Below are 13,730 nucleotides of genomic sequence, written 5' to 3'. Positions count from 1 at the left end.
CTGATCGTCTCCATCGTATGTTTCCTAATGTATCTGCCTTATGTTGGAGATGTGGAGTGGTTAGGGGGACCTTTTTACATATATGGTGGGATTGTCCAGTTTTGGAGCCCTTTTGGAGGACTGTTGTGGGATGTTTATCACACTTGTTACAGATTTCATTGCCTTTTTCTCCACAGGGATGTCTATTAGGCCTTTATAATGTTAGTCTATATTCTTGGCAGACAAAGCTCCGACGTTGGGGTTTGGCGGCAGCAAAATGCTTGATTGCTGCTCATTGGAAACAGGGACTGGCACCTACTCATCTGGATTGGACTTTGAAGCTTCAGTTTATTTTTCATATGGAATTATCTATTGCAAAGCGACATGGGTACTATTATACTTACACCAGGACTTGGACAAGAATATTAGCAAAAATCGAATCTTTACATTGAGCTTCTTTCTGAGGGGGGAGGGATTGTGTACAGGGGGACTTCCCTGAAGAAACCACAGGGAGTCCCTCTCTGAGGGTCATGGAGTTGGTGGGGTGGGGGGGGGTATTGTGGAGTTCTGGTTAATGATAAATACTGGGGGCTGATTGGTTTTGTTGGGAGCAACTTCTACTATTTGTACTGCTGGGGGAGCGTTTTGTGAATTGGGAGCCTTTTTTTTTTTTATATGCTTGCTTTCCCATTTGTTGTTGTCCCTGATATTTATATTCTGGTTTGTATATTTTCACAAAAAAAAATTCTTCAATAAACATTTATTGATTAAAATGACAAAAAAAAAAAAAATGTAACTCCTCCTCCCTCTCTGGTTATTCTAGTCCTCTAAATTTTCTCTTCATTTTGCCTCGTCCCTCCACTGGAGTTCATTTCTACCCTAACTCTTGTTAACCATGTCGAGCTTTACGAATGTAGAGATGATGCGGTATACAAACCTAAGGTTTAGATTAGATTAGATTGTTCAATGTTGGAGGTGACTGAAATTGGACATATTGGTCTTGAGATGCATCAATGTCAAACCAGAATTTGAAGAACTAAAAAAAAAAACCCAAACGAGGAGTTGCTCATGTTACCTGTCAATCCCTTCGTCATTTATAGACACAACTACTACTTATTTCTATAGCACTGCTACAAAACAAAGGAGAACAGCTTTTTGACTGGACCTCAGGCCAAGCATCACCTGCACTTTTTAAAGCCACTGGAGCCGTATCGCTGAAAAAGTACAGCCACAGCAAAATCAAAATGACAGGTATAATAAAAAGGCCCCAGTCAGATAACCAGCTCCTAGAAAAGAGGCAGGGAGTAATCATGCAAGAAAAAAAAGAAAAGCATTTTAAAAACCTTACTCTATATGCCAAAAGGGGAAAGATGTCCACATATCGCAAAAAGACAAAAGAAAACATAAAATTTACATGGAAGACAGCACAAGAAATCTGAAGCCCGAGGGGTCCCATGAGACAACATAAGGTGGGAACTGGCACGTATGCACAGTATGTCTTTCAAAGTCCTCCAGAACGTTTCTAACTGACGAGGCAGTTTCCATTCACATACGCTTCATCAGATAATGTGAAACATCTGTGAGGACTTGAATTCCTTACTCAGTATGGGTGTCAAGGGTTCTCTTTTGAGATTTTTATTTGCTTCCAGGACAAGTGGAATGCTAACAAAAGTCTACTAGAAATCAACAAAGTAGCATGTCTTATCTAAAATTAGATATACCTGGAAAAGTTAAATGCACTACCAGCTCAGTACTAAAGCCTTTCTGGAAATAGTTAAATCTAATCCAAAAGTTCAGTTACAGTAAGATGAATTTCAAAAAATTTTCACAGTAGGGGGAGATTTGGAACCAACCTGAAATTACTTGAGTTGGGGGGGGGTTAATGGATACAAAATTTTAATTAATTTTTTTTGGGGGAGAGGAAGAAGAAGAAACTGCCTCCCCAAAATGCTCCTATAATGTGGCTCAACATGTTCCCAAAAAGCATCCGTAAGCCTTGAATCCATTTTGCAGACAGCAGGCCTCATTAAAGCAGTGAATTCAGCTCCTAGTGGTGAAAAACATTTTTGGTTCTATTTTTCCTATGAACCTCCTTGAATGGACATTAGCTATAAGGATTACTTGAAGACAAAAATCCAATCTTCTCATTTTGTTCTAAAACAAAATAGTAATAAATCTAATTTTCTGATTGTGATTATCCTTTAAAAAAAAAAACAACAAACCCAAAGTAAACCTGTAAGGCACATGAATCCTCTGATCTGGCAGATGCATGAAGTGCTTGCGGACAGCGAAACTTCGTACATCTACCGGATCAGAGGATTCACGCGCCTTACAGGCTTCATTTGGTTCATCAGGTTCTCTGGGTAGTCACATCACATTCTGGATCCCTGAGGAAGGAGTGTTTTCCGAAACACAGACCATATCGGTTCCTGTGGACTCACACCTGAGGACCCTTTTTTATATTTGTTTTTATTTTACTTTTTTGAATGCTACATTGACTCTTTTGTAACAAAGATTAGTTTTACACCTTGTACATCACGCCAGTTTTTTCTTTTGTTTTGGTCATTTTGTTAAGGGACCTGCAAGTTATGCTGAAATCCTGTGCAGCGAAAGACCAAGAAATACAACTCGTAAAGCCCCAGGAAAGTAAAAGATTTAAATCCCTTTTGCTGGATAATGTCACCACACTTCAGGGGCAATGCAACTTACTTCCGATATTTAAATCTGATTTTTCAATGTTCCCAAGATTTATGAAGGACATCATATAATTTTGAAATAGAGATCTTCTGTCACATCTGAATTGAAGACTTCAAAATCTTTATTTTCAAGATAAGTACATTTAAAGGTTTGTTTGCTTTTTTAAATATATTTAAGCTGTTATAGTGGAAATAATTGTGGTGTCAATATGATAAGGGGTTGTTTTTTTTTGACCAGTGATGTTTGTAAATATCAGAAGTTGCCAAAATTGAGTCCTTCACAGAGTTTCATACAACACTGAGGTTTTTTTCTCCTTTTTATGTAGAAGTCTTTGATCTTTTTCTTTATTGAATGGGTCTTTTATGGTAGTTTGATTATTCTGATCCATTCAGTCATTGTATAAGGAGTGTATAAAATCTGTGTCATTTATAAGCCATGTGACTTTTGTAAGCTGCCTAGAATGAATGATGCAGTCTTTTCATGAAAAAAACATTTAAATGGAATGAGCATAAACATTAATACAGGGCTGTGGCGTTGGAGTCGAGGAGTCTGAGTCGAAGGAAATTTCGGGTACCTGGAGTCGGAGTCGGAACATTTATCTACCGACTCCATTTTTGAACTTGGCATACCAATCACGAGCGATTCTTTCAGCTATAGCACCCACTATATACACAGCACAAATGTTGCGAGCAGCTTCTGCGGCTTTAGAACTTTGATTAAAAGCAAAAAGAAGGTGGTGTCGAAAATGCTCATTTCTCTCAACTTGACATTCCATTTTAACGATCTGAAAATTAACCAGTGCTTTGGAGTCGGAGTCGGAGGAAATTTCGGGTACCTGGAGTCGGAGTCTGAAGTACAAAAAACTGAGGAGTCGGAGTCGAAACATTTATCTACCGACTCCACAGCCCTGCATTAATATGACTCCTAATGCCTCAGACACACCTGAAGCCCTTTAAAAAGAAAGACTCCCTTCCTATTTTTATGCAAGTTGATTAAAAAAATGTAAGTCTCACCTTCACGACAATCTCCAGTTTTTCAAATGAACCACTTGTACAGGCTGACAAGACTCCATCAATTGTTTCATCTGGGACAACCTAGAATGTATCATCAAGCACAACACAGATTTTTACATGTGTTTCATTTACATTAATATTAAAAATCCCATCACTGCAATTCTACTCTAAATTTCTTACTGTTTGCAGGTACAATTATTTTTTCAGGGATTCTGAAGAGCAACTTCTGTGATGTAGAGCATTACGTATGTTTATTGATGGGATGCTTTTAATTGTGTGTTTTAAAATAAAAAGGGAGAGAATTTAAGGTGTGTGTATATAAATTTTAAGTGTGCTGAAATGCTTAGTAAAAGGAAAAAAAAAAAAAGTGATGCTCACTCAGAAAATATAAAAAAAAAATACATGTCACAGTTATTTAAAAAACAGTGCTGCAGCAAATGACAAAAGGCAAAGATGCCCATAGGCACATAAACAGGGCACAGATAACAGAAGACCTGGAAATGAACCTCGTTAATGCGAACAGATGTAGTAAATGCAGTTTTCAAAAACAATTATCAAACTAATCTCTTCTACAATGCCACACGGCAACAGCCCCGAAGCCCTTTAAATCTCTATGGGCTTCGGGGCCGTTACCGCGCGGCTTTGTAGAAGAGGAGGTCTATTTCTTATTAATATTTTTGCCTCCAAATACTATGCCTGTTTAAAACAATAAACCAAAAATGTCTGACCTAGTGGTCCAAAATACAGCTACTCCTTATATTAATCCCCCAATAGTCAGCTGCAGGATCCCTAGGTTGATATCCTATATAATAAAACGCTAGCCACGCATGTGCACTCCTATCTGCTTGTTCTGTATGTCTGTGGCCGCAGGAGTGCGCATGCGCGCTTAACAGACCCCGCTCGGTTTCCGAGGCACCGATTTTGCAAATGTTTTGCTCGTCTTGCAAAACACTCGCAAACCGGTGAACTCGTAAACCAAGGTACCACTGTATATCTTATTTCTACCTAATCTTTTTTTCTTTCAGCCTAAGGAACTAATACAACCCACAGTCATTGTTTCGACTTGTAACAGTTTCAATGTAGCAAACACAACTAGACTTCACGCACCGTTTGTATCCAGTTCTTGTATCCTCAAACTGCACCCTTTTAGATCTTCTAATGTTGCTGTCCAGGTTTCTTCGCCACGACAATTAATGCCGAGTCGATATTATGGAAGAAAAGATGAGCTAAGAATGTATCTAAAATCGATTTGAAGGAACAGGCCCCCATGTGATTGTATAACATTTAAAATATTTATTAGATTAATATCAGCCTAGGGATCCTGCAGCTGAATAGTGGGGGATTAATATGTGGAGTAGCTGTTTAAAAAAAAAAATAAAAAAAATCAGTTTTTGGAGTTATGTTACAAGTGTTTCTTTCTGCTAAGCAATTTTGATCTTGATTACAATTTAAGGTAGAATTTAGGGCTCCTTTTACGAAGCAGCGTTAGCGGTTTAAGCGCATGCAGTTTTTTAGCACCCGCTAAACCCATGCTACACGGCTAGAACGCTGGCTCAACGCTGGTGTTAGCGTCTAGCACGGCAGGTAGTTTAGCGCGTGCTATTACGTGCGTTAAACCGCTAACGCAGCTTCGTAAAAGGAGCCCTAATTCCTGCTAGATCAGATCAAACCAGTGGGTTATACCCCCCCTCACCCCCCCCCGTCAGAAGATGGAGCTAAAGAGTTTACACCAACATCACTGGCATAATAGAAGGTACAGAGACTGGAGCTAGGTCAGTATCAATCTAACAAAGCTTATAAAAATCCCAAGTGCCCACTGGGGATCCTCTGAAATCTCTCCAGGGAACGAACTCAAAGACTAAAAGAACTCCAACAATCTTTCCATCAACAGAAGCTCAAAGAACGCAAAAGGATCTGAATCGATCCGTTTTGCCACACAATGTTTATGTTTATTTAATGAACTTGATCCACTACTCAGCCTTCCTGGATGAGAGTGGTTTATAAAGATAAGACACTTAACTTGGTTTCAGAAAAGGTCGAGGAACAAGAGACATTATTGCCAGTGTTAGATGGATATTGGAGAAAAGCAAATACCAAAAAAACCCTATACCTCTGCTTCATCGATTACAACAAAGCTTTTGACTGTGGATCACAATGAACTATGGAGAACCCTAGTGTAAATGGGAATAATCTAATCCAGTGTTCCTCAACCACTGGTCCGTGGACCGGTGCCGGTCCACAGAAATTTCCTGCCGGTCCACAGGGCCAGCACGTGCATCAGGCCCAAAACAGTGTTCTTCAACTGCTGGTCCACGGTGCGATCGATGCAGCGTTATCTTCGAGCCTCTTCCTCACTGATTTAGTGCACAAAGCCATGGGCAGTGGCTCCTATGTGCGTCCTGTGACTCTTCACAAGGTACTCTGTCTTCCGAGGCAAGAACCTGGACTCAAGGAAAATTAATTAAGTATGACTAAGTGTCACCCTATAACTAGCTCCTCAAAAAATTTACAAAAAATGTGTTGCCAACTTGTAGCCAGAACAAGGCTCGTTCCGCCACTACCCTACCCAACACCATCACCTCTAGCTCATAGATCAAGCCCTATAACGCTTCACAAAGGAATGAATGTAAACAGGAACAGGTTTCTGCATGAAAATGACCTCCAGAGAAACTGACCGAGCTTTTGCCCATGCAATCACCTGTGTCCTGATTGATCTGAGAGAATATAGCCTCTATGGCCACCTTAATCTGGCTCCTTCTTTCTGAAGAGGTTCAGCACAGGGGATTCCTTTTCCTCCGAGATAAGCTCCCTTGCATCCAGCAAGTCACAGCCTTGGGAACATAGGTCCCTGGTTCCAGTCTCCTTTACCAGGTCCCTGCAAAGGCACAGAAAGGGAATCTCATCCGACCTCCAATGGCCTCCCACAAGTGCTTAGATGGGTCACAAGTGCTGGTACTGCTGTCTGATGTACCAGGGTCAAGCCTACCAGGTATGAAAACTGATAAAGCTCTGAAGACCCGAGATTGTCGCAGCTAGTCTGATACCAAGGTCTGATACCAAGCCTCCAGAGGGCTGATTTAGAAGGGTGGGGCGTTAAGAGGGATCCCCTGCATGCCACAAGCCTAGACCAGCCTGCCCTTCTGCAGAAGTTGTGACCAAATCCAAGATGGCTGCCACTTCTGCCAAAAGCACATGTCTACAGTGGTCAGGCCCAATCCGATTTGGAGACCTCGACTTTAGTCCATCAGAAAGGGATTCATGGACATTTTTCCCCATATATAAATATTAGAAATGAATATTTCAGTGTATCCTTATACACTGTTTTTTGTGGTCTTATACTTTGCCAAATCCTCCGTAGTGGAACTCGAGGCAGATTACATCAACATTTGTTAGCTAGGATAGACATACAATTTCATTTTCAAATCAGGTTGGACTTCTAACATAGCTTTCTAATAAAAAATTTTACAGCCTAGAGCAGGGATCTCAAAGTCCCTCCTTGAGGGCCGCAATCCAGTCGGGTTTTCAGGATTTCCCCAATGAATGTGCATGCACTGCTTTCAATGCATATTCATTAGGGAAATCCTGAAAACCCGACTGGATTGCGGCCCTCAAGGAGGGACTTTGAGATCCCTGGCCTAGAGGTAGTCTTATAATGCAAAATCAGGGTCTTACTAAAATCAGGAATCTTTAGAACATCCATGTTTTCAGGCTTTCAAAATACAGTGTATATAGTGGTTGTATGGACTTCTGTAGGTAGGAGGTTCCATAGTTTTGCAGTTTGGTAATTAAATTAATTATAGTGAATTGCCTTATATTTTACCCTTTTCAGTGATGGAAATATCAAGCATCAGAGTTCCAATGTTTAGCCTAGTAATTCAGTGAATCTGTGGAAACTCAGGAGCCTCTCCATCCATCTTGAACGTTATGCAGCATATATGTTACACACATGTAAACAAATGTAGCATTTTGGATTAAAAATAAGACACAGAAGCCCTAGCTGTTTCTTGGGATTTAGTTTTTTTTAAATTTTAGCATGTACACTTCTCCCTCCATATTCACTGTGGTAGGGGATTAACAGACCCACAAATACAGAAAAACTTTCAAATACTATTTGCTGTTACCTATTAAAAACATCGTGAATATGGTGAAACCGCAAATAACATGGTGGGGGACCTGGCCTGTTCCTGAAGGAGAGGCAAAACATGGTGAAGAAAGTGACGGGAATCTGCAATTTTCTCTGTAAACGCTTGGAATCAGCGATTTCTCTATGCAAGCTGATGTAATTTTTTTTTTGTGGGGGAGCCAGCAAGCTAAAAACTGTGAATAATCGAAACCGCGAATACGGAGGGAGAAGTGTACTAACAAAAAGGGATTTAAAAAGATAAATTACTCCTTATTCTATTTCAATACCTCTGCAGTGATTGTTATTCACACATTGAATTTATCTATAGTTCAAGTCTTATACACTATGGATGAAAAAGCATGAATCATTCACGAACAGTCACTTCCAGTAACATGGAAAGCAGCACAGATATCAATCAACTCAACAGCTTGACACTACATTTGCTAAACCAGGACAATTAGACAAAGCCTCACTCTACAGCAGGGGTGCCCACACTTTTTGGGCTTGCGAGCTACTTTTAAAATGACCAAGTCAAAATGATCTACCAACAATAAAAAATTTTTAAAACCCCCACAAAGCACACTGAAAGGCAGAGAAAATGTTAATTATCATTCATATTCCGGGTTTTTTTCAAAGAGGTCAAGGCAGATGACTCTATGCAATGTCATCTCAATAACAACCATACAAAAATAGACAAATAAACCACATAGCAGTTTTTAGCGCAGGGAGTTGCGCTGAATGCCCTTGCGCTGCTCTCGACGCTCATAGGCTCCCTGCGCTAAAAACCGCTATTGTGGTTTAGTAAAAGGGAGTCATAGTGCAAAATATAGACAGCAGATATAAATTCTCAAAACAGACACATTTTGATCACTAAATTGAAAATAAAATCATTTTTCCTACTTCTGTTTGATGATTTCATGAGTCTCTGGTTGCACTTTCTTCTTCTGACTTCTTCTCACTTCACTCTGGCTGCACTTCTTCTGACATCTTCTGATTTCAGCCCACTCCTTCTTTCAGCCTCCTATATGCTTTCTCTCTTCCATACCTCATTCTCTCCCCCAACTTTTTCTTTCTTTCTCCCTGCCTCCTATTCTTTCTTTCTCTCTCTCTCTCTCTCCATGCCCATTTTCTTTCTCCCTGCTTGCCCCCTTTGTTTCTTTCTCCCTGCCCTCCCCCAAGCCACTAGGTTTGCCGTCGCCACCGGGGAACAGGCCTCCAAGCCACCGCCCCCCAAGCTCTGCATGCAGAAGCCTTGCACTGACCAGCATTCTGCTCCCCTTCAATTCTGATGTCGGAGAGGAAGTTCCGGGCCAGCCAGGCAGCGATTGGCTGGCCCAGAAATTCCTCTCCGATGTAAGAATTGATGTCGGGGAGAGCAATGCTGGTCAGCGTTAGGCTTCTGCAGGCCCAAATCTCTGGATCCCCAGGGCTGAGGAAAAGAAAAGAAAAAAAGCCAGTCTTCCATGAGAGCCGTTCCAGTCTCTTTTTAGCACGACACTCAACTTCCCATTTTCAGGCTCAAGACGTCAGAGCAGCAGCAGCAGCTCCAGCATTTTTGTGCAGAGCACCTCCTGCTCCCGACCGCCTTTCTCCAGTCTGGCTTGTCAATTCCGCCAGAGGCAGCCGGCGCTCAGCTCTCAAGGGTCGTGACTTCCCTAGACCTCCCTCCCGCCTTCTCCCGAAGGAAGTGATATCATCCCCCAGTCGGAAGACGGGTTCTGGCAGTCGGGCAGGAAGGGCGCAGCAAGAATGGGGAACCTTGGGGAGATTCCGGTGGGGAACCTTGGGGAGAGGAAGGCTGATCGGCCGGCCGATTGGAACGGCAACACGAGATCGACTGGCGTTGCCTTCCCGATCGACCGGTCGATCGCGATCGACGTGTTGGGCACCCCTGCTCTACAGCATCAGAGGACTTGCTGCAGGTAATTATCTGAAGTTCAGCAACTTGTTCTTAGTCATTCATAAAAGCCACATTAGTATTAGTCAACAAAATTCACACTCAATGTTCTTTATTATCTGCAACATGACCATATTACCTGTCAGGGCTGCAGGAGTTACAAAAAGTGATCCTGTGTAATGCTTTGCTCTTTACAAATATGTTTTAAGATTAATCTAATATTAATTCAGCTCCAAAACAATTTTGGTTTTATGATGAACTAAGGCACTAAGCTGATTCTAGGTTCAAAACATTTTGAAAAAGACATGACATGAAGAACCAGCAAGCAAGAGGGTAATTTACCCTCCCCTCCTTAAAAAAAAAAAATACCCACCCACCAAAAGGATATCACTACACCTCCCAGGGACAGTGGCAATAAAAGAAAAGGGTTCTCAGGGAGGATGAGGTCATAGAAGAGAGACAACTGATTATTTGCTTTGGTCTTTACAGAAGATGTAAGAGATCTACCTGAACCAGAAATGGTTTTCAAGGGTGATGATGCGGAGGAACTCAGAAGAAGTTTCAGTGAATCTGGAAGATGTACTAAGCCAAACTGACAAATTAAAAAGTGATAAATCATCTGGACTGGATGGTATACATCCCAAATCAAACATGAAATTGCTGACCTGCTGTTAAGGGATCTGTAACCTGTCACTAAAATTGTCTGCAGTACCTGAAGATTGGAGGGTGGCCAATGTTACTCTGATTTTTTAAAAGGTTTCCAGGGGAGATCCGGGAAATTACAGATCGGTAAGCCTGACTTCAGTGCTGGGCAAAATGGTGTAAACAATTATAAAAAATAAAGTTGTGGAACACAGAGAAACATGATTTAATGAGAGTCAGCATGGGTTCAGCCAAGGGAGATCTTGCCTCACCAATTTCCTAGACTTCTTTGAAGGTGTGAATAAACATTTTTTCAGAAGGTGTGAACAAAGGTGTGAACAAACAGATTTTCAGAAAGCTTTTGACAAAAAGTTCCTCATGAGAGGATCCTGAGAAAATTAAAGAGTCATGGGATAGGAGGCAAAGTTCAGTACTGGATTAGGAATTGGTTATTGGACAGAAAACAGAGGGTAGGGTTAAATGGTCATTTTTCTCAAAGGAGGAGAGTAAACAGTGGAATGACGCAGGGATCTGTATTGGGACCGGTGCTATTTAACTTATTTATAAATGATATGGAAATTGTAACGATGGGCGAGGTGATTAAATTTGCAGATGACACTAAACTGTTCAAAGTTATTAAAACGCATGCGGATTGTGAAAAAAGCACAGTTACTTACCGTAACAGGTGTTATCCAGGGACAGCAGGCAGATATTCTTAACACATGGGTGACGTCACCGACGGAGCCCTCGGTACGGACCTTTTAACTAGAAGTTTCTAGTTGGCCGCACCGCGCGTGCGCGAGTGCCTTCCCGCCCGACGGAGGAGTGCGTGGTCCCCAGTTAGGATAAGCCAGCTAAGAAGCCAACCCGGGGAGGTGGGTGGGACTTAAGAATATCTGCCTGCTGTCCCTGGATAACACCTGTTACGGTAAGTAACTGTGCTTTATCCCAGGACAAGCAGGCAGCATATTCTTAACACATGGGTGACCTCCAAGCTAACAAAGAGGGAGGAGGGATGGTTGGCCATTAGGAAAATAAATTTTGTAACACAGATTGGCCGAAGTGTCCATCCCGTCTGGAGAACGCATCCAGACAGTAGTGAGTAGTGAACGTGTGAACTGAGGACCAAGTGGCCGCCTTGCAGATTTCCTCGATGGGCGTGGAACGGAGGAAAGCCACAGAAGCAGCCATAGCTCGGTCTCTGTGGGCCGTGACAGATCCTTCCAGTGAGAGACCGGCCCGAGCATAACAGAAGGCAATACAGGCAGCAAGCCAATTTGAAAGTGTCCGTTTGGAGACAGGACGGCCCAAACGGTTGGGATCGAAAGACAAAAAGAGCTGAGGGGATGTTCGGTGAGCTCTGGTACGATCAAGGTAGTAAGCAAGGGCACGCTTACAATCCAGCGTGTGCAACGCCTGTTCTCCAGGATGCGAGTGAGGCTTAGGGAAGAAGACGGGAAGCACAATGGACTGGTTGAGGTGAAAAGCTGAGACCACCTTGGGAAGGAATTTAGGGTGGGTACGCAGAACAACCTTGTCATGGTGAAAAACAGTGAACGGTGGGTCGGCAACCAGTGCATGCAGTTCGCTAACCCTCCTGGCAGAGGTGATGGCAATTAGGAAAAGCACCTTCCAGGTAAGAAGCCTGAATGAAGCTGTGGCAAGAGGCTCAAACGGAGGTTTCATGAGAGCAGAGAGAACCACATTCAGGTCCCAGACGACGGGAGGAGGCTTGAGAGGCGGTTTGATGTTGAAGAGCCCTCTCATAAATCTTGAAACCAGAGGATGAGCCGTGAGGGGTTTTCCGAGAATAGGCTCGTGAAACGCAGTGATGGCACTGAGGTGGACTCTGATGGAGGTGGTTTTGAGGCCAGCGTTGGACAGCGAGAGCAAATAGTCCAAGACAGTTTCCACCGCCAAAGAGGTGGGTTCTTGATGATGCCGGAGACACCACGAGGAGAATCTGGTCCACTTCTGATGGTAACATTGGAGAGTGGCCGGTTTCCTGGAGGCGTCCAAAATGAGGCGGACCGGTTGAGATAGATTCTCCGGAGAGGTCAGCCCGAGAGAAACCAAGCTGTCAGGTGGAGGGAAGACAGGTTGGGATGTAGTAGAGACTGATTCTGCTGTGTAAGTAGAGTAGGAAACACAGGAAGAGGAATGGGCTCCCTGGAGCTGAGTTGAAGCAGAAGGGAGAACCAGTGTTGACGAGGCCACCGAGGGGCGATGAGGATCATGGTGGCATTGTCCTTGCGGAGTTTGGACAAGGTCCGCAACATCAAAGGAAGTGGAGGGAAGGCATAGAGGAACCGATCCCTCCAGTTGAGCAGGAATGCATCCGGGGCCAGACGGTGAGGAGAGAAGAGTCTGGAACAGAATTGGGGCAGCTGATGGTTGTGAGGTGCTGCAAAGAGGTCCACCTGTGGAGTGCCCCATCGAGCAAAGATGGAGAGTAGAGTCGGAGGGTCCAACGTCCACTCGTGAGGTTGAAGGATGCGGCTGAGATTGTCGGCCAGAGAGTTCTGTTCGCCCTGGATATAGACCGCCCTGAGAAAGAGATTGCGGTCCGTGGCCCAGGTCCAGATGCGCAGAGCCTCCAGACAAAGGGGGCGAGATCCGGTGCCGCCTTGCTTGTTTATGTAGTACATGGCGACTTGATTGTCTGTGCATAGGAGGAGGACTTGAGGACAGAGAAGATGTTGGAAAGCCTTGAGGGCGTAGAACATGGCTCTGAGTTCCAGGAAATTGATGTGATGACGACGCTCCTGAGGGGTCCAAAGTCCCTGGGTGCGTAGATCTCCCAGGTGAGCTCCCCACGCGTAGGGGGACGCATCTGTGGTGATGATCATAGAGTGGGGGGGGCAGATGGAAAAGAAGACCCCTGGAAAGATTTGAGGAGTTCAACCACCATTGGAGAGATTGCTGAAGAGATGATGTCACAGAGATGGGATGAGAAAGAAGATCCGTAGTCTGTGACCACTGGTTGGCGAGCGTCCACTGAGGTGTACGAAGGTGGAGACGAGCCAGAGGAAGGACATGCACTGTCGAGGCCATGTGACCCAGGAGGACCATCATCTGTCGAGCAGGAATGGAGGGATGCATGAGTACCTGACGGCAGAGATGGAGCAGGGTCTGCTTGCGATCGGAGGGGAGAAAAGCCCTCATTAGCGTGGTGTCCAGAACTGCTCCAATGAATTGAAGTCGCTGGGTGGGAAGCAGATGCGACTTGGGGTAGTTGATCTCGAACCCCAGGAGGTGGAGGAGAGAGATGGTGTGATGAGTAGCCTGAAGCACAAGTGGAGACGTAGGTGCTTTCACCAACCAATCGTCCAAATAGGGGAACACCTGGAGGTTGTGAGACCTGAGGAAGGCCGCTACC

At 43.7% G+C, this 13,730-nt stretch overlaps 1 protein-coding gene across 2 annotated transcripts in view; it reads right to left on the bottom strand.

Annotated features, from left to right (window-relative positions):
• Nucleotides 1–13,730, bottom strand: part of RFC4 (replication factor C subunit 4) — a 49,222-nt gene that overhangs the window by 16,596 nt on the left and 18,896 nt on the right. For both annotated transcript variants that reach the window (XM_033957707.1, XM_033957706.1), the window contains exon 9: nt 3,690–3,770. In XM_033957707.1, coding sequence (XP_033813598.1) covers nt 3,690–3,770 — 81 coding nt within the window. The remainder of the gene's footprint in view (nt 1–3,689; nt 3,771–13,730) is intronic.

Source organism: Geotrypetes seraphini, chromosome 9 (assembly GCF_902459505.1).
Source record: "Geotrypetes seraphini chromosome 9, aGeoSer1.1, whole genome shotgun sequence".
NCBI lineage: Eukaryota > Metazoa > Chordata > Amphibia > Gymnophiona > Dermophiidae > Geotrypetes > Geotrypetes seraphini.
The sequence above is the reverse complement of the archived record's forward strand: the minus strand, read 5'-3'. Positions and strand labels throughout refer to the sequence as shown.